The 22,621-nt window shown below is 36.6% G+C and overlaps 1 protein-coding gene across 7 annotated transcripts in view; it reads right to left on the reverse strand.

Moving 5' to 3' along the window:
- RYR2 (ryanodine receptor 2) overlaps nt 1–22,621 on the reverse strand; it is a 756,727-nt gene that overhangs the window by 422,805 nt on the left and 311,301 nt on the right. For 4 of the 7 annotated variants that reach the window (XM_032312096.1, XM_032312093.1, XM_032312092.1 and 1 more), the window contains exons 4-5: nt 17,513–17,533; nt 9,220–9,234 (exon numbers count right to left, since the gene is read on the reverse strand). In XM_032312096.1, the coding sequence (XP_032167987.1) occupies nt 9,220–9,234; nt 17,513–17,533 (36 nt within the window). The remainder of the gene's footprint in view (nt 1–9,219; nt 9,235–17,512; nt 17,534–22,621) is intronic. The other 3 variants (XM_032312097.1, XM_032312094.1, XM_032312091.1) reach the window with 1 other exon arrangement.

Raw genomic sequence — 22,621 nt, forward strand, 5'->3', positions numbered from 1 at the left:
TTCACTGTGTTCAGCTATTTAAGTAGAGAAGTTTTACTGCTTACCTTGAAATACTAAAAGTAAAACTTGAGAAATGAGTTGTTCCAAGGAGAAAAATAGAAAAATATTTCCACGCTTAAGCTTTCAAATCATCTGAGAAACACACACGGGAATGGCTCAAGATCAACCAGAGCCACACAGAACTATGGAGCCGCAGGTTCTGGTCAACCGAGGGGTCCCCCAGCAGCTGGAGATACTCACAGGGCTGCCATCTTTAATAGTGAATCACATAACAGATTCATAGAATGACTGTAATAATGAGAAATCTGGCATCAGTGCAAAATAAATGTATCTGACAAAGCCAGCTGAACATTGTCAAGACAATCATTGGCACTGGATGGCTAAGTTCTGATTTGGGCTTAACCAAAAGCCTCTGAAGAGGGGGGCAGATTTAAGGTCGATGGCAGTAGTGACCAACCATTGGGCCAAGAGCACAAATGGGCTCCTGCCATCAGAAAGCATCTACTTCTAGGAGGTCAGATGATGCCTGTCCAGGTACAAAACCCAAAGCAAACCATGCCTGAAAAATGACAGCTGAAGAAAATTCAGCATTTTTCCCTTTTAAGTGGCTTAAAATACTCTAATTTCACACATAGGCCCTCTGCTCAAGATTCTAACCTTCCCAGATCATTCAGTGCAGGTAAGAAAAATAAGCCACTGGGCTTCTGGCTTTGCAATTAAAAGGAATTAGAACCTAATTAAGTTATTTTAGATATGCTGCCTGGTTTAAATTGATTCTGCACATCATCTTGCTGTTTGCATTGATTTTTATATGAACCTGCTCTCATGAAAGAGCTTGGAACAGAAGTTTCAGGTAACTATTTCACTCACCTTCTTCCAAGGGATGAAACACTGGATGAGGGACTGATAGGGTAAAATGGCAAGATGATAAAAGGAGTATACTAACGGCAGATGTGGCAAGAAAAATGGAGTTTTTCAAACAAAATTTCACTGGCTGTGTATTACTAGGTGCAAAGATAGATTGGACATATTCAGGTTTTGCTACTATTTATACCATTTTCCCAGCTAAAATGCTTGTTTCATGATGTTTAACTAAGTGGTTAATGTCAGCTACCCAGTGTTAGAATTAGTCTCTTCTACTGAAAACTAATAGCCGCAGTTATGTGAAATTTTGGAAAGTCTCATGTCCTTTTTGACAGATATCTTTGAAGCAGTGTTCTGCTCTGTCATCCTATACAAACCGTCAAATTCCTAATGTTGACTAAAGGCGCAGTGGTTGGGACCCCACAAAGCTCCTGGATCAGAGTTTCTGAAAATGGTAATTACAGACTTAGCTAAGTAATGGACTAACATGAACACTTGGCATCCGTTATTACATGGTGCCTTTTAATTTATCTTCATGACGAAATTTATTTATTTCAGTCCCCCTTTTTAATCTACATCCAGAATTTTGATTTAGCAGATCTCATAGTTTATATTTTTTAAATGATATGCCTTTGAAATTTTTAATTATATTAAGCCTTTACTAAGTGAATATATAAGTTTCTCTATTCTTTCCTCACTTTTAGGATAAAAAAATTAAATTTCATAAGTGGTATATGAGAAACAGGACAGGTACGAAAAAATGAAACAAAAAAAAATTCTAGTTTATGTCTCAAAACAATGACATTCTGCTCTTCCCCTTCTGCATATTTTCTTCAATAACATGACCATGTACTTTACTCTCCTCTTTGAGTTTGTCTCCTTTGAAAACCTATCCATTTTTCTAATTTGGTTAAGAAATGAAAAGAAGTTAAATTATTTTCACTTCTCCTGGGCTAGGTAATTCAACAGAATCTTCTTGGTGCCTCTTCTAATTTCCCACAGTATAAATTCCTACTGTATTCATGCAACACAGCTTAAAACAAAATAGTCAATATAATCCAGATTGAAAATTCTTTTTTTTTTCTTTTTTTTAAAGTAGGCTCCACACCCAGCACAGAGCCAAAGGTGGGGCTTGATCTCACTACACTAAGAACAAGACCCAAGCTGAGATCAAGAGTTGGATCCCTAAGCAATTAGCCACCAGGCATCCCCCTATCCAGAGTGAAAACGCTAAAGAAAGCTGTTGAAAAATATTTTTTTTAATTAACATAAATTATTTGTTTCATGGGTTTAGATCTTCTATTCCTCAGTTTTACACAATTCACAGTGCTCACCATAGCACATACCCTCCCCAAAGTCCATCACCCACCCACCCTATCCCTCCAACTCCCCTCCCCTCCCCTCCAGAAACCCTCAGTTTGTTTCCTGATATTAAGAGTCTCTTAGGGTTTATCTTCCTCTATGGTTTCATCTTCCTTCCTTTTTTCCTCCCTTCCCCTATCATCTTCTATCTTGTTTCTTAAATTCCTCATATCAGAGATATCACATGATAATTGTCTTTCTCTGATTGACTTATTCCACTTAGCATAATACCCTCTAGTGCCATCCATGTTGCTGCAAATGACAAGATTTCATTTTTTGGTGGCTGCATAATATTCCACTGTGTGTGTGTGTGTGTGTGTGTGTGTGTGTGTGTGTGTGTACACATATCTTATATTCTTTATCCATTTATATGTTGATGCACATCTAGGTTCTTTCCATTGTTTGGCTATTGTGGACATTGCTGCTATAAACATCGGGGTGCATGTGCCCCATCAGGTAACTACATTTGTACCACTGAGGTAAATACCCAGTAATGTGATTGCTGGGTCATAGGGTAGCTCTATTTTCAACTTTTTGAGGAACCTCCATACTGTTTTCCAGAGTGGCTGCACCAGCTTGCATTCCCACCAACAGTGTAGGAGGGTTCTCCTTTCTCCTCATCGTTGCCAACATTTGTCGTTGCTGACTTGTTAGTTTCAACCATTCTGACTGGTGTGAGGTGGTATCTCATTGAGGTTTTGATTTGTATTTCCCTGATGCCGAGGGATGCTGAGCACTTTTTCATGTATCTGTTGGCAATTTGGGTATCTTCTTTGCAGAAAAGTCTGCTCATGTCTTCTGCCTATTTCTTGATTGGATTCTCTGTTCTTTGGGCGTTGAGTTTGAAAAGTTCTTTATAGATTTTGGATATTAACCTTTTATCTGATAGGTCATTTGCAAATATCTTCTCCCATTCTGTCAGTTGTCTTTTGCTTTTGTTGACTGTGTCCTTTGCTGTGCAAAAGCTTTTGACCTTGACGGAGTCCCAATAGTTCATTTTTGCTGTTGCTTCCCTTACCCTTGGCAATGTTCCTGGGAGGAAGTTGCTGTGGCTGAGGTCAAAGACATTGCTGTCTGTGTTCTTTTTCTCCTCAAAGATTTTGATGGATTCCTGTCTCACAATGAGGTCTTTCATCCATTTGGGGTCTATTTTTGTGTGTGTGTGTGGTATGAGGAAATGGTCCCGTTTCATTCTTCTGCATGTGGATGTCCAATTTTCCCAGAACCATTTGTTGAAGAGACTAGTTTTTTCCCACTGGACATTCCTTCCTGCTTTGTCAAAGATTAGTTGACCATAGACTTAAGGGTCCATTTCTGGGCTCTCTACTCTGTTCCTTTGGTCTATGTGTCTGTTTTTGTCCCAGTACCATGCTGTCTTGACAGCCTTGTAATAGAACTTGAAGTCTGGAATTGTGATGCTGCCAACTTTGGTTTTCTTTTTTAACATTTCTCTGGCTATTTGGAGTCTTTTCTGGTTCCATATAAATTTTAGGATTATTTGTTCCATTTCTTTGAAAAAAAGTTGATAGTATATTGATAGGGATTACATTCAATGTGTAGATTGCTTTAGGTAGCACAGACATTTTCACAGTATTTGTTCTTCTAATCCATGAGCATGAAAAATATTTCCATTTCTTTGTGTCTTCCTCAATTTCTTTCATGAGTAGTCTATAACTTTCTGAGTACAGATTCTTTGCACTGTTGGTTAGATTTATTCCTGCTTATAGTTTTGGGTGCAATTATAAATGCACCCAAGTCTATAAATTATAGACTCCTTAATCTCTTTCTTCTGATATGCTGTCGATGTACAGAAATGCAACTGATTTCTGTGCATTGATTTTATATCCTGACACTTTAATGAATTCCTGTAAGAGTTATAGCAGTTTTGGAGTGAAGTCCTTTGGGTTTTTCACAAAAAGTATCATATCATCTACAAAGAGTGAGAGTTTGACTTCTTTGCCAATTCATATGCCTTTTATTTCTTTTTGCTGTCTGACTGCTGAGTCTAGGACTTCTAGTACTATGTTGAATAGTAGTGGTGATAGTGAGCATCCCTGCTGTGTTCCTGACCTTAGGGGAAAAGCTCTCAGTTTTTCCCCATTGTGAATGATATTCGCTGTGGGTTTTTCATAGATGGCTTTGATGACATTGTGGGATGTACCCTCTATCCCAACACTATGAAGAGTTTGGATCAAGAACGGAAGCTGTACTTTGTCAAATGCTTTTTCAGCATCTACTGAGAGTATCCTATGGTTCTTGTTCTTTCTTTTATTAATGTATTGTATCACACTAATTGATTTGCGGATGTTGAACCAACCTTGCAGCCCAGGAATAAATCCTGGTTGGTCATTTGAATAATCCTTTTAATGGACTGTTAGATCATATTGGCTAGTATTTGGGGGAGAATTTTGGCATCCATGTTCATCAAGGATATTGGTCTGCAATTCTCCTTTCTGATGAGGTCTTTGGTTTGGGGATCAAGGCCTCATAAAATGAGTTTGTAAGTTTTCTTTCCATTTCTATTTTCTGAAACAGTTTCAGAAGAATATGTATTAATTCTTTAAATGTTTGGTAGAATTCCCCTGGGAAGCCATCTGGCCCTAGACTATTGTTTGTTGGGAGATTTTTGATTACTGCTTCAATTTCATTACTCATTATGGGTCTATTCAGATCATCTATTTCTTGAGGGTTCAGTTTTGGTAGTTTATATGTCTCTAAGAATTTATCCATTTCTTCCATATTGTATAATTTGCTGGCATACAGTTGCTCGTAATATGTTCTTATAATTGTATTTCTTTGGTGTTGGTTGTGTTCTTTCCTCTTTCATTCATGATTTTATTAATCTGGGTCCTTTCTCTTTTCTTTTTTTAAGTCTGGCCAGGAATTTATCAAACTTATTAATTCTTTTGAAGAACGAGTTTTTAGTTTCACTGATATGTTCTACTGTTCTTTTGGTTTCTACTTCACTGATTTCTGTTCTGATCTTTATTATGTCTCTTCTCCTGCTGGATTTAAGCTTTATTTGCTGTTCTTTCTCCAGCTCCGTATGTATAGGGTTAGGTTGTGTATTTGAGACCTTTCTCGTTTCTTGAGGAAGGCTTGTATTCCTAAATACTTTCCTTTTAGGAACATCTTTGCTGTATCTCGAACATCTTTGCTGTATCCCAAACATTTTGAACAGTTGTGTTTTCATTTTCATTTGTTTCCATGAATTTTCTCAATTCTTCTTTAATTTCCTGGTTGACCATTCATTCTTTAGTAGGATGCTCTTTAGCTTCCATGTATTTGAGTTCATTCCAAATTTCCTCTTATAATAGAATTCTAGTTTTAGAGAATTATGGTCCAAAAACATGCAGGGAATGATCCCAATCTTTTGGTACCAGCTGAGACCTGATTTGTGACCCAAGATGTGAACTTTTCTGGAGAATTGTCCAAGTGCACTAAAGAAGAATGTATGTCCTGTTGCTCTGTTGCTTTGGGATGAAATGTTCTGAATATATCTGTGATGTCCATCTGGTTCAAGGTATCATTAAAAGTCCTTAATCTTTTGCTTAGATGATGATCTGTTCATTTCAGTGAGAGGGGTGTTAAAGTCCCCTAATAATACTGTATTATTGTCAATGTGTTTCTTTGATTTTATTATTCATTGGCTTATATAATTGGCTGCTCCCATGTGAGGGGCATAGATATTTAAAATTGTTAGATCTTCTTTAGGATAGACCCTTTAAGTGTGATACAGTGCTCTTCCTCATCTCTTATTATACTCTAGTTTAAAACCTAATTTGTCTGATAGAAGGATTGCCATCCCAGCTCTCTTTTAAGTTTATTAGCATGGTAAATGGTTTTCCACCACCTCACTTTAAATCTGGAGGTATCTTTGGGTCTAAAATTAGTCTCTTGCAGACAGCAAATCAATGGGTCTTATTGTTTTGTTTTTTTTTTAATCCCATCTGATACTCTGTATCTTTGATTGGAGGCATTTAGCCCATTCACATTCAGGGTAACTATTGAAAGATAGAATTTAGTGCCATTGTATTGTCTGTAAGATGACAGTTACTGTATTTTGTCTCTGTTCCTTTCTGGTCTGTTACTTTTAGGCTCTCTCTTTGCTTAGAGGATCCCTTTCAATATTTCCTGTAGGGCTGGTCTGGTATTTGCAAATTCTTTTAGTTCTTGTTTGTATTGGAAGCTTTTTATTTCTCCTTCTATTTTGAATGACAGCTTTGATGGGTATAATATTCTTGGCTGCATATTTTTCTTATTTAGTGCTCTGAATATATCATGCCCATCCTTTCTGGCCTGCCAGGACTCTATGGATAGGTCTCCTGTCAACCTAATGTTTCTACCATTGTAGGTTACAAACCTCTTGCCCCTAGTTGCTTTCAGGACTTTTTCTTTGTCCGTGAGACTTTTAAGTTTTACAATTAGAAGACATGATGTTGACCTATTTTTATTGATTTTGAGGGGAGTTCTCTGTGCCTTCTGCATTTTGATGCCTGTCTTCTTCCCCAAATTAGGGAAGTTCGCAGCTGTAATTTGCTCCAATATACTTTCTGCCCCCTCTCCCTTTCTTCTTCTTCTGGGGTCCCAATTACTAAATATTGTTCCATCTTACGGTATCATTTATCTCTCAAAATTCTCCCCAACTGATAAAGTTGTTTATCTCTCCTTTTTTCAGCTTTGTTCTCCATCATTTGGTCTTCACTAATTTTCTCTTCTGCCTCATTTATCCTAGCAGTAAGAGCTTCCATTTTTTTATTTCATCTCATTAATAGTCTTTTTCATTTTGATTTGGTTAGATTTTAATTCTTTTATTTCTCCAGAAAGGGATTCTCTAGTACCTTCTATGATTTTTTTCAAGCCCAGCTAGTATCTTTATAATCGTCATTCTGAACTCTACTTCCAACATCTTACTAATATCCATATTGATTAGGTTCCTGGCAGTTGGTACTGCCTCTTATTCTTTTTTTGTTTGTTTTTTGATGAAAGTTTTTCCATTTTGCCATTTTTTCCAGAGAAAAATTGATGAATGAAAGAACAAAATTCTAAAAGGGTAACATGGACTCCCCCCCAAAAAAATATACACTAAACAAATGAGAAACTGGGGGGAAAAGAAAGGAAAAAAATAAGAATATGGTCAAGCTGGTGACTATAACAGAGCCATACACTAGATTTTGGGTATATTTTGGTCTGTTAGAAGACACTGCCTTCCAAATTTTAGAGGAAGAAAAACATATATATATAAAAATAAGGGTAAATACAATGAAGGGATGGAATATGACTGTAAGGATGAAAATGGAAAAATATTTTTTTAAATGAGTTGATAAGAAGTTGGTTTGAAAAAGAAAAACAATAAAAAGGAGATGAGAATGTGATCATGCGGGAGACTAGAACAAAGCCATACACTAGAGTTAGGGTATATTTTGGTCTATTAGACGATACTGTGTCCCAAAATTTTAAGAAAGAAAATCTTCTCTGTGTGTGTCTCTGTGTGTGTGTACACACACAAAAAAAGGTTAAATACAATGAAGGGATAGAATATGACTTTAAAAATGAAAATTAATAAAGATTTTTTAAAAAGGAATTGATAAGAAGTTGGTTGAAAAAGGAAAAAAGAAAGCTTCAACAAAAAAAAAAAGAAAAAGAAAAGAAATTTTTAAATTAACTTTTAAAGAGTAAAGAATTGTGGGGGGAATGCCATGAATTTTATATGCTCTATTCCCCTAGTGCTGGAGTCTTGCAATTCTCACTGATCGGTAAACTTGGTCTTGGCTGGATGTTCTTGCTAATCTTGTCGGGGAGGGGCCTGTTGCTGTGATTCTTAAATGTGTTTGCCATAGACAGAATTGTACTGCTCTTGCTAAGGGCCAGGCTAAGTAATCTGCTCAGGTTTGTTCTTGGAAGCTTTTGTTCCCTGAATGCTTTCCATACAGCTTTCGAGGACAAGAATGGAGAAGGCCTTCAGCCCTGGAGGAGCCAAGAGCTCGGGAACCACTCCTCAGTGCACCCTCAGAAAAAAGCAATCACGCGCATCTCCCTGGTCTCTAGCTGCGCTCAGTGCTCACCCAGCATATGACCAAGCATTTCTATCTCTGCACACAACCCTATCTGGAATCTCCAGACCCAGCAGAGTCCTCCAGCACACTCTTGCTCCACTCCTCCTGGGGGAAGAAGGGGGAGTCTCCCTGGATCTGCCACTGTGGGGACCATGCTCAAAAAGCAGTGGCCCAACGGTATGCCTTAGATCACAGTTTATGGCAACCCCGAGCTGACAGCCCACTCCATGGGTCTGCTTTGCAGCTGGCTTCCCTGGGACTTGGGAACTCTGCCTCACTCAGACATCCTTGGTCTTTCTGTGACCCGAGGGTCCTCAAACCACACTGCCCCAGTGAGGGCTCTATGCCCTGCTTAGCCTCTGGAGCAATGTCCCTCAGTAAAGCAGACTTCTAAAAGTTCCAATTTTGTGCTCTACTGCTCTACCACTTGCCAGGAGCCAGCCTTTTCCCCCACAGTCTATCTTCCCATAAGTAGCCTCAGATTCACTTCTCTGCATGTCCCATCTTCCAGAAAGTGGTCGCTTTTCTGTTTCTAGAATTGCTGCCCTTCTATCTCCTGTTGATTTAGTAGATGTTCAGAATAGTTTGATAACTATCTAGCTGAATTCCTGGGACCAGATGAAATTTAGGTAGGCTATTCATCAGCCATCTTGCTCCTCCCCTTCCAAAAATATATGTTTGAACAGGAGAAATTCCTAGCATTGGATAAATAAAACAACAACAACAATTACAATACAACCCAAGATGTCGAATATTGTTCATTAAGCTATCAAATCTAAATGCATGATTTATTTATTTAATTTACAAGTTCCAAAGTTTGATTTACATTTAAAAAACTTGAAAATGTGACATGCCATGAATTTGAAAATAAGTAAAGGTAAACCAAACTTAAAATGCACAAAGTATTACATACATAACAGATGATCCAATGTCTTACCTTCATCATGAATTTCTGTAAGGGCATAAAGAAAACAGAGAAAATATTAAATATATGTTATTTCAAGGACTTGTTTTCAAATATCTCTTATTTACAAAGATTCTACCATTCAAAATGAAGTTATGTGAACAGTAAGCATAAAAAACCACACTCGCTGTGGTGTCAAAGAGAAGTTTAATATCAACTACATGCTAGAGAAAAGGTGTAGCACGCAAAACCTTTGAGGTTCTCTTCAAAAATGTCTTTACATTAGCTTTTTCTATTCTTGTGAAAACATGCTCCTCTACTTTAATGCGTGATTCAATTTACAAAACAAAACAAAACAAAAAACAAAGTTTAAAATCTCAAAAACTATACTCTGAAAATGCTTTAAATTTTCTTTAATTCATCTTTTGCATAAAAATGCCATGATATAAACAGCAACGCAACAGAGTTTTGTTAAAATTGTGGATTAGAAACTGGTAAGGTGGATTATAAAATAAAATGCTGCGATATACTGCTCCCATTTCATGCAAAAATAACAATAAGCAAGTCCTACACACTACATATTGTGATTTTCAAAGAAAAATCACAAAAACTTCTTTTTCCTTTAAAATGACACAGCCTCTTCTCATGATTTACATTTATTATAATAGCTCTTTTTTTGCTTCTAAAAACATTGTAAGTACATGGCATATCCTCATTTTCTTTTAGACCCATCGACTTTGACCCCCTCTTCTTAGGAGAAGTACACAGATGAAAAAGAGCTAAGAAAGAAAAATGATATTATATTTCCAAATTTAGGATTAAATTTCATTGTCACATCATGTAAGCTCTACAGAAAAAAGACACACATATTTATATTCATTTTGGAGAAAACAGCAAGGGGAATTTTTCTAACATAGATATTTGTAAATACCACAGTAGTGTTCCTGAAACATACGTGCATAGTAATTTATATACAACTAAATGGCAACTCTATTGTGACTTGATTTTTTTTCTGTGTTTAATATTATAATTTGGTTACAGTTTTATTTGTTTAAATAATCTCTACACTCAAGGGGTGGGCTCAAACTCACAACCCCAAGATTTAAAGTTGCATGCTCTTCTGACTGAGCCAGCCAGGCAGCCCCGTACTACTACAATTTTAAGGAAAAAGTGTAAAGAACCATTTCATTCTTAGCTTCAAAGATATAGGCTGTTTGGTTACATCTTTGTAAGTGATAATGGTAAATGACAAGAGAAAACTTATTTTCCATGATGAAACGGACCAATCACCTCCTAAATGTGACCTCTGGTGATACACGTAGCTATCACTACATGAGGAATTAGGAAAAATCATTTTTTAAGGCTTAATTCAGAGAAAAACAAAAATCCAATCTTTTGTTACAGATCATGGTTTATGACAGATACTTTATTCATGAGGGGTTGTTTTCTTTTTTTTTTTTTTTAATTGATCTAGGTTTGGAGATTTTTCCTTGGGAAATGTTCTCAACAATACTGTCAGTTATCTAAGGTTAAACTAGTTCAGGTCTGCAGTAAATAGGAAAAAAAGAATGGTCAGGGGAGTCTGAGGTCTGCTATTCACAGAGACTAAATTGTGTCTAACTATAAGAAGGGCAAGTCACAGGGGAGAATTATCTGGATATAGAGCAAATGAGAATGAAAACCGAAAATTAGCAAAGGCTAAATAAAATATCCATCTATAAAATGAGAAACAACAGCAGATGTTAGTAGACTCACATTATCGAAAGATAATCAAAAACTTAAAAGATTATTATGGCATTACTGACATTAGCTATTTGTACAAATCATCTGTTGGTCCACTTGGCTTAAGGGCTACTGATAACAAAGTGGGAACATTGCAAGAAATGGATCATTCAAGGTAAAAAATGCAAGATACATTAAAATAAAAAGGATAAATATGTTCTTTTAATCTCAGTGTAAATGCTGTATAGGTATGATAAAAAGCAACAAAAAAGTAACAAAAATCCTTTAAGCATTGCTGACTTGATTAAAAACAAACAAACAAACAAAGAAACCCACGCATAAAGATAAATACTAGAGAACAGGCTTGATGTAGGTCGGATAATATCACCTTATGCTTCCAAGTTTACACTTATTTCCCTCACGGAAAGATGATTAGGTAAAAGCTAAAATTCTATTAGATGAGATACAGAAATGCAAGATTCTAAACACAGTTAGAGTCCAGACACCACCATGGATTGACACTGCTTTCTGTCTTGCAAGAGACTGGTGAAGGATGAAACCCAAAGGCGAGATTTTAGCTCTTTAGGGTGAAATTACAAATAGCTGTACCTCAGTATCCTGGGTTTAGTGTAATTACTTCAGAATTGGTAGTGAGATGAAGCTTCGGACATGAGCAAGGGTTGGAGGCACACCGTGCATTCTGCAAAATGAACACGAACCAGCAAGAGAAAAAGCACTTCTTACGCTTTAACTCCAACAAAGATGGCCCCGGGGTCTAATGGATGGCAAACTTGAGCAGAACAGTCTTTGGTCTAGAAGACTAGGTCATTTGATCTAGCACATCAGAAAGACCTTAGGGATTTTCTCAGCATATGCAAATGATCATGAGTAGAAAAACAAACCGAATAGCAATACTCCACTCTGAAAACTGTAATCAAACACCGGACATCATGAGAATGCATAATTACATTTAATCTGTTGCTGGTATAAAGAAACAGTGATTTGGGTGCGGTAAAAAGCTCCCCTACCATAATTATGCTTTTCAGTTCAACCTTGAGTTTTCTAAACTGTTATTTCAGCTTTGTGAAATGACAGTCGATTAAAAAAAAATTAATATTTCTGCCTTTGGACCTGTTTTAGAAGTTTTAAAAGAATCTTTCTGAAACGCCTTTTTTAAAAATCATATAGATACAGAATTAGCACAGAATAAAAATTTGGTGGCTTGTCACTAAGAAAAATTATCCAATACAACAGTCTAAGGGACTAAGGCAAAAGTTTGATTCAGGAGTCCTTTTAAAATGAAGTTCCCATTAGGGGTATGAAATATCCTACCCTGTAAACGACTTATCCATCGAATTTCATCTCATGGGTCACCTTTTCTTTCCATGTCTCAAGATGCTAGGATCTCTCCATGATCTTCCAACTAGTCACCTCTCCTTTTGAGTGAGGATCCATCTGGTAAACTTCATTAGGTCAAGGAAAGAAAAAGGTATTTCACCACCAAAGACGTGGGGTTATTGGTGGCTTTTCTTTTTTTTTTAACTAAAGTCTAACTGACATGCAATGTTATATTAGTTTCAGGCGTACAACCTATTCATTGCCAATCTATACATTACTGGATGCCCCACAGTAAGTGTGATCACCATACCTTACTACGGTATCACCGACTATATTCCCTATGCTATGCTTTTCATCCCTGTGACTTATTTTATAACTGGAAGACTGAACCTCTTAATCCTCTTCACCCATTTTGCCCATATCTCGCCCTCCACCCCCCGCATCTCCCTTCTGGCCACTACTAGTATGTTCTCTGCATTATGAGTCTATTTCTGCTTTTTGTTATTGTTGTTTTTCATTATTTTTGTTTGTTTGTTTGTTTTAGATTCCACATATAAATGAAATGATACAGTACGTATCTTTCTCTGTCTGAATTACTTCACATATCATAATACCCTCTAGACCCATCCATGCTGGTGGCTGTTTTAAGTTAATAATGTTCCCAACATATTTCAGGGAAAGAAAGAAGTTTAACTGCAAGTTCCAAGTGTGTATCAATACAGACTATCGACTAGGATAGATGGATATACACTTGTAAAAACAAAACCCTCAACTATTTCTCCTATGATGACATCATATGTGAATGCTTAAATTTCAAGGGACACCCCACTGAAAATATCTAAGACTGAATTGGTGGACAGATGTACTGACTAGAGGCCCGGAAGGCATTTAAAAGAGGCACAGCTTCCAGCCAATGAAAGAATAATGGTACCTTAATGATAAAGCTCAGGGCTACGCTCTCGCATTGTTCATATTAATGACGATCCCTGGCATCTAGTTATATGTGCATGCTCGTACCTTTTAAAAAATTCATTATATTCTGGGGGGCAGATTGGTAGTAATGTTGTCATTTTCAAACTATCAATAACTCGGTCCAGGCATGGTTTAAATGGACTGCCTTTTCTTTTGAGTGTAATGGATTTGACATATATGCGGAATTATCTATCTTTAGAAGGGTAAAAAAAAATTAATAAAAAAATAAATTATTCTTATAATTTATTTCTTTTTTATGTATCTACAAACATAGATATATAATTTATATCTAGTTCTTCTTTAGAAGGGTAAAAAAAATAAATTATTCTTATAAGTTACTATAAACCTCCTATTTTATCTCTCAGACAGATGTTTGTAAATCACTGAGCTATATGAACATCTAAAACATGAAGCAGAAGAACTATTTAGGGCTTTCCTCTTTGGGTAGCTTGTCTGGTGAAAAAGATCTCTTAAATCAAAAACAATGAATTGATCTCCACACAGACTATACATATCATATTGACCTGAAGAAACATAAAGTATCACCTATGCTCAGACTACTCTACATAGAGAAAATTGTGTAGATCAAGATGCAGAAGATTCCATTTTTTAAAACCATTTCAAACATGAATGAACCTTGATAACATGAAAGCATTTCACAGACCCTCACATAATAGTACTTGCATAAGAAAACACATCATCTTCTTAAAAACTGCTCTGAGATAGGAACATTTGAAAGAACTTTCTATCATCTTAACAATTACAATGGCATCAATGTATTCTTAAAAAGAGCAAGTAAATATACAAGACCTCATTTTGTCTATAAACAATGCACCACGTATAAAAATATCACAACCCTCCCCATTCCTTCTCCCCAACTCCACCTGTGACCTGCAATCCCAGGCCCCACGTTAGAGACCAGTGCTTTGGATTAGGGGTGCCAAAAGGCTGGGGTGGAGCAGAGGAAAATAACAGGCAATCAATCACTTATTACCCAGGACTCACCAATGTTATTCTCCTTTGGTGCATGAAGAGCAGCATTTGATTACTCAATGGGCTCATGATTACATGCAAAATACTCAAAGATGCTCAAAGAGACACTGGGAAACAAGTGGAGAGAGGGAAGGAGGGAGGGAGGAAAACATTGATTAAGACTGATTGATCGACCTTGGATACAGCTATCCAGAATCGTGTTATCAGAAAATGGATAAAGAAGCCATCATAATTTCCACATGTATCTAAGTTTTAGAATGCTCCTAAAGGTCTTCGTCTGGGGTTGTTAACTGTACTACACAGATAAATATAAGAGCGTTAAAGTAGAACACCTGTCTCAGAACAAAGTGATGGCAAATACTACCACATTCTAAACCACCTAAGCAGGGACACCAACGCGGGTGGCTGAAGATCCACTTGCTGCCTTTGGCTGATCCCCAGTTCTGGTCTTCCAGAAACAGATGGAGAGCAAAGAGATGGTTTCCTGGAGGTAGGTTTTGCTCTCCCCCCAACCCAAGCTTGCCTTTACCGCAGGCCTAGCAAGTGTGGCTTCAGGGACACCTGTGTCCTCAGGAAGCAGGACACTAGAGACCAGCATCTGACTGTGCCTGAAGATCAAGGGGGAAGAGACACTCTCGCTAAGCAGGATGTGTCTGCAGAGTGCAGGGCTGCCACTGGGAAGTGGCTTGCTGCCAACAAGCAAACTGGCCGACCTAGGAAGAGCCAGCCTAAAGAGGTCTGTAATGCCCCCAGGAGAACTTAGGACAAGGCAGTCATCACCACCAACTAGGTGGGGGAACCACTGGTGGCAGCACGAAAGCCACAGGTGATGAGCATGCCCCCAGAAAACCTTCCCAGGTGCCCCCAAAGTCAGCTTTAACACCGGGCAAAGCTGATGAATGGCACTGCCATCAATAAAGACCCCCTGCCAACTTTCCTCTTCTCCCATGTTTCCGTTGCACCTGGAGAGGGGCAGGAGCTCTGGACAAGGGGCAGAAGTATGAGGAACCCAGCAGCGAAGTGAGACGCAGCTCCCCACAGCCCTTTCCCCTGCAGGCCTCCCACCGGGAGCAGCCTGAGCCCCAACGCAAGTAACTTGCATTACCTTCAGACTTCACCTATTACACAGGATTGGGAGATTTAATTACGAAAATGAGACTTGTAACTTAAAATGACTAAGGGATGTCACGGTCTGAATATAAGAAAGGCCATAGGACCCATACTAATTTAACTAATGGGACAGAGGAGAACAAGCCCCACCAGAGCAGGTAGGTAGGTAGGCAGTTAATGTGTTTTTGGTTACCCTTCAAGGTACCTGTTAACAGTAGAATTTCAAACTTCTAATGACAAATGCATAAGATTTGAATTACACAAGTCTTCAAAGAAAGAAAGAGCTCAAATCTAAAATTTACTGAGTCCTATGTGCACAGTGATTATCAGTTTTCTCAAATGAATCCAGCAAGGTATTTTAATTATATGATATCTAAATGGCAGTATATTCCACCACCCATGTTTTATTATTAATATAATGGTAATATTTTAGAACAAGAAAGGACTAGTCCAGATACTAACCCTATAGATAAGATAATAATCCACAGAGAACCTACATAAGGTGAGGAACTGCCTGATTTTCAGCTCAATATTACTTCCATTACTTTCTCAGGATCAAAAAAGAAATCTCCATTGCAAAGATTTAGAAATAAACTTAATTTTGAGATGTGAAATTGTTACAAAAGTAAGAGAGAGAAAAGCCACATAGTGAGGCAGATCAAAAGTAACCAGCTACACAGAGGAAGAAAGGGAAATACTTACAGACAACGGCAAAGGGGGTTTCTATCTCTGTGAGCATCCTACTCCCGGGAGATTTGAAAGAGGCTTGAATAGTTGGTTCAAGAAAAAGTGATCTAGGTACGGCACAGAAATAGTGTAATGGAAGTGATGGGGTACAAAGATAAGAAAACACAAAAAGACTTGTTTCAGGATGGCTGATACTGCCAGAAGACCCCAAAAGGTGACAAACATGTTCTTAGAAACAGACTTTCGTTCCCAAAACCAGAACAATGTAAAGCTTGGGTCAGAACTTTAGCTACAGGCATAGAAGATACGAAAACAAAAACAAAGATACAAGATACAAAAAAACCAAAGATACAAAACAAAAACAAATTGAACAAAATTAGGAATAGTTTAGCTATGAATAGATAGATAATGAATTTACATTGTTGCCAGATATATAATATAAAAGTAGTTCTCAAAATCAATATATACATGTCATCATCATGGAAATGGCCACTCATTTAAAAAAAAAAAAAAAAGGTTTCCATGAATATAAAAGGATACAGTAAGTGCAAAAGAACCAAGATTCACAAAAAAAGAGGTGAACGTGCACTCATCTGGGAAACCACTGAAAGGCTCCCGAAAAAGCAGCAAAATATTCACAATATGGAGAATATTGAGATCTGATCCCATGATCAGGAAAAACAATAAAGATAAAAATGAACCCACCAGTTAAGCCAATCTTTAAAAGGTCATCCTATTAAGTCACAGAGCAAATCAACACAAAATAACACAACTATGAAAATAATACAATATGCCTCACTGTTCTGCATGCTCTGAAAAAAAGTAGATGGGGAACTTCAGTGTTGGTAAAACTCTAATCTCCATTCAGAATTATCTGGGATAATCAGGGTTTTCAGGACTGGAAGGATCCTTCTCTCTCCCTCTCTTGTTAGCAGAAGAGGAAAGTGACACCAATGTAGTCATTTGGCTACTTCACACAGTGTGTCACAATTTCGGTCCAGTTAATCTCCAGAATCCTGCCATGGCACCTTACTTCATGCTACTGCCATTCACCTTAGCTTTTAAAGATTACATTCACACAGATAACAAACCGTTTCCATAATTACCTGGAAAAATAAAGGAGCCAGGAAATAGGACTTGAAAGAGTCTAGATTTTTCTGATAAGAGATACACAATATTCATTCCTTTGAATTGATTAACATTAATTCAAAGCCTTCCTTTGATCAAAAGCATATCCTAATTACAAAGCCACTGACAGAGAAAGCCTATGCTTCTAAGGTGTGGGGAGGATTTCAGTCTACCTCATTTCAGATGAAGAAAAAATGAACATTTGTAAGGTTCTAACTAGAGATCAGTACAAGATGGGTTCGTTACAAGACAGCAGTTATTTTGAAGACTCAAGAGTCCAAGCCACACTGGGAAGCAAAGCAGAACGATTAGAGGCAACAGCAAACATGCACTCACTTAGATCACGATTTGTTTGTAAATACATGGAAACACATACCCATTTTTCCACATCAACTTGCTGTGGAAAGAAAAAGCCAAAATAAATAACAAGCAAACAAATACAGACCTGGCAACGTTTCAGTTAATCTCACATAAATAAACAGTTATGAGATCCCTGCACCAAAATCTACTACTAACTCTAACGGATAATAAAAATATTCAAAATTTTCATTAATAACATTTTAATCTCTTGAAACAAAAAGAAAACTCAATTAATTTAGTGACTGGAACTTCTAAAGTTATTAGGCTAGAAAAGCACCAGGTACATGAAATAATACTAATCCAACATATTCAGAATCAAACATGAACCTTTCTTTACCTTATTCTCAAACCTAATAGGCCTCCTGAATTAGGGAGGACTGTTCTCCACTAAGTATCTATTTAATGAAAAAGGTCACTTTAGAAATACAGCATCTAACTCTAAAAACCTTTCATGTAATACAGTTTTACTAAACTTCTCTTACTCCAATCTTAATATTGTATAAAATGTCACAATATAATAAAAGGCATGCCTTGCCGAATAATTCTGAAATTATATCAGCATCAAATTATCTTTAAAATTGCATGTATTAATGAATGTATGTTAGCCTTATAATCATTATGTGATTCTTTAAAAAACTCAGGGACTATAATTATATTCCAAAGTGTAAAATAGAATTAAAAACCATACATCAACAAGGACCATCTTCTACAATGCCTTAGGACTCCAAGCCAATCAATCAGAACAAAAGGAACAGAAAAATTTGACACTGAAGAGAATACTCTGTGTCAGAGTTAAATTTCCATGACCTACCTCCCTTCTATAATACGTATGATCAGTGTCCTGTGACACTGGAGGTTTTCTTCAGATCCCTCATCCATTTAAGTTTATTTGTAACCTTTTTTCTTAGAAAATCCATTAATCAGGGAAGACGCTAACGTTATTTGGGCAGAAATCTTGGGTCCTAGATAAGAATCTGCTTCCCTTGGTAAACAAGCTTCTAGAAGGAAATGTGCATAAAATATAATATATGGAGTGGTTATCTTTAAGATATTATAAAGTGATATAAAAATATCAACCTAAATATACAGATAGAATTGTTCTGAAGCCCCAGTGAATTTCTATTCACTTAGATTTCTTGTAATGGAGCACTTTGATTTACTTAACAATTTGGCTAGTCCCCTGGAAAATCTGTACTAAACCTCTTCCCAAACTATGCATTTTAAAAACACAAAACTGCTAATAAGAAAGAAAAATTTACTGAATGCAAAGGCCCAGTTTTCACTATACATTTTTAAGGTATTTGGCTATGATACAAAGCACAAGTCCTCATTTTAAACATTAACCTATTAGAGTGATGAATTTATTTCTCTGGATTCTGGGGCAAAGGGAAGTTAGTTAAATTTAGTCAGTTATAAAATAGTTACCATTTATTTTTCTACCTCCAAAAGGACAAATTCTAGTATTTATTGTCTTTCAAGAACAACAATTCAAGGAAATGTGCGATTATTTCCTTTAAATATTTGTCAGGAAAACAAAATACACCATTTCAGTGACTATAATGATTAGCAAAGACATTATATTAGCCCATTACTATTTTCATTTCTAAATGTTCAATATTCCCTCTCATGCACACACATTTGCATCAGTGCAAAGACAGAGGATTGCAGGATTTTTCTAGAGGAAAGAGAACTTATAATTAAGAATCAAAACTGTTAAAAAAAAGAATCAAAACTGTTATTAATAATAGAAGTTCTTTAATGATGTATATTAACAAAGAGAAACAGTTCTTAAGTAGCAAGAATTAGTAGCAATATACCAAATTCTGTATCCCAATACCCAAAGAAAGGCTTGGCAACAGAATGTGCTGGGGATGAATTATCAGATCAACACAAAAGACAAGACAAATAGCCCACAGATCTACAAGACGAAAGTGCAATAAAGTTGTAATTATGCATAAGCGATGCAGAAAGATTTCATGACACGTCTCTTATTAATGTTAACAAGAATCATTTCATTAAATGCCTGCAAATGGTGAAGAGGAGAATGATTTCTTGGAGCTAATGAAGAAGGGGAATATAAGGTCCACAATAACCTTGATTAATTTTAGAGTTTAAATAATTATCAAATCCATAAAGCATGAAAGACAAATGAACATTCATTCCAATCATTTATTATCCAAACATGTGGCATTTAAAAAAAATACAGAGATTTCATTAATCTAGAGAAAATAAATATTTTAATATCACTAGGAAATTACATCAAATATTCTGTCATAATATGACTAAATAAAGGGCAACCTCATTTTTCAAATAAAACAAAACTTCCATTAAGAAAAACAAAATTTAAATACCAACCTCATTTAACAGAGAGAACAGGAGTTAAAAATAAAATACAAAAGTAATTATTCTGAATTATATCATTATATGAAAGATGGAATGTTCATAGGACATCTCTTTTTATATTCATATTTTAATTAATACATTTTGGACACATAAACATGAACTATTCCACAATCTTAAAAAAAAAAAAATGGTTGCTTCTTCCAAATTGCTTAACTCATTTTACTGTGTAAGCTGAAAAATTTTATTGTTATTAAACCTATAAGCCACCCACTAAGCAGTTACTATGTGCTCTGCTTTGAACTAAATACTTTACATGTAATCTTACTGTCTGCATTTTACAATATGAAGAAACAAAGGAAATATAAAGGTGTTAGGAACACAATGAAAAAAAAAAGTTACTTAGTTAAAAAACAATGGAACTTGACCTGAAATTGGGTCTCTGACTTCAAAGCCCATAATCCCATACCACTACTACATACACAATACTCAAGTTATATCATTTTTTTCTTTTTTTTTGCAATATTTTTATTTATTTATTTGAGTAAGAGGGAGACAGAGAGAGAGAGAGCATGCATGAGCAGAGGGGAGGGGCAAAGGGAAAGGGAGAAGCAGACCCCCCACTGAGCAGGGAGCATGATGACAGGCACCATCCCAGGTCCCTGGGATCATGACCTGAACCGAAGGCAAACGCCCAACGGACTGAACCACCCAGCTCTTTTGTTTCAAAATTTTATTTTGCATTTAATTTGAAATTGCTCTATAGCCTATTTCTTCTGGTAAGTGCTACCCAATACAATGTGTTAACATCTAAGTAAGAAAAAGTAAAAGGCACCTCAAGATTTTTTTAAAGTAGGCTCCATGCCCAATGTGAGCCTTGAACTCACAACCCTGCAATCAAGACTCAGACGCTCTACAGACTGAGCCAGCCAGGTGTCCCAAATTCTTGTAACATCAAAGATGTTAAATTTCAGTTGTTCGAGGCATGTTTGGTTTTCTGCATAGATACATTTCTAAATAATTACACTGCAACAATAAAACATTCATCATGAATATACAGTTTTTAATATCAAGGCAAAACACAAAAAAAGTAATTAAAATATTCAGTGCAAGCCTACAATCTACTACCGTGTTGTTAATTTTTTTTAAGTAATAAATTACAGAAAAATGAAAAGAAAAAAACTGTCCTACCCTATAAATAATTCTTCACCACACAGGCTGTTTATTATTAAGACTGCAAGAGAAGGGGTGGGGACATGAAAATTTGCACACTGTGTTCCAGGATTCAAAATATGATGAAGTCATCTAGATTTTTTTTTAAATAAATTATGATCTGGAGAGGCCATGTTTTAATGAACATAATCAGTTCAGAAAAATATGTAAGTCATGAGTATACAGTTTGCTGAAATTTTACTGAGTAAACAAACCCATGTAATCAGCACCCAGATCTAAATATAGGACACTACTATGACCTCGAGGCTAACTTCACATCCACCCTGAAGGTAACCATTATTCTATCACTATTAATTAGTTGCCTTTTCTTATTTTGAAAATACAGACTATGTCCTCTTTTCATCTAGCTCCTTTAGCGGACATTTAGTTTATAAAAGTCATCATGTTGTTGTATGTGGTAGTAATTAATTCACTTTCCCAGCTTTGTAAGATTCCATTGCATGAATACATCACAATTTACTTATCCATTCAACAGCTGGAGTAGTGAGTGATCTAGTGCAACTTAGAAATGGAACTATGAAAATTTTTCCCCAGTTTTTCAAACAAGTCTGGCCCAAACAGTAAAACCCAAAAAATAAATTAAAACCACTTTGTTTTTCATCACTCAGCATCAGGGAAATACAAATCAAAACCACAACGAGACAGCACCTCACTCACACCAGTCACAATGGCTAAAATCATCAAGTCAGGAAACAACAAATGTTGGCAAGGATTCCGTGAAAGGGGATCCCTCTCATGCTGTTGGTGGGAATGAAAGCTGGTGTAGCCACTCTGCAGAAGAGCAGGGAGGTTCCCCAAGAAAGTAGAAATAGAGCTACCCTACAACCCAGCAATTGTGCTACTGGGTATTTAACCCAATGATACATATGCAGCGATCTGAAGGGACACGTGCACCCCAACGTTTACAACAGCAATGTCCACAACAGCCGAACTATAGAAAGAGCCCAGATGTCCACTGACAGATGAATGGATAAAAATGTAGTGTGTGTGACACACACACACACACACACACTGAAATACTACTCAGCCATCAAAAAAAAAAAAACCCAAAAACAGAAATCTTGTCATTTGCAATGTATTATGCTAAGTGAAATAAGTCCATCAGAGAAAGACAATTATCATGCTGTTTCACTCATATGTGGAATATAAGAGATAGCACAGAGGATCATGGGGTACGAGAGGGAGAACTGAATGGGGAAAAATCAGGAGAGGGAGACAAACCATGAGAGCATCTTCACACTGGGAAACAAACAGGTTGCTGGAAGGGAGGGGGGAGGGGGGAGGGGGGACGGGGTAACTGGGTGATGGGCATTAAGGAGGTTACATCACGTAATGAGCACTGAGTGTTTATACAACGGATGAATTACTGAAGTCTACATCTAAAACTAATGATGTATTGTATGTTGGCTAATTAGATTTAAATTAAAAAAAAAAAACAACCCTACTTTGTTTTGGCTTACATGTTTCCTTTCTCCCACCTCCACAAAACAAAACAGATTCCTTGGTGCCTGGTTATTTGTTGAATGAGTTACCCAACTGCCATTGAATAAGG

This window comes from Mustela erminea, chromosome 14, assembly GCF_009829155.1.
Source record: "Mustela erminea isolate mMusErm1 chromosome 14, mMusErm1.Pri, whole genome shotgun sequence".
NCBI lineage: Eukaryota > Metazoa > Chordata > Mammalia > Carnivora > Mustelidae > Mustela > Mustela erminea.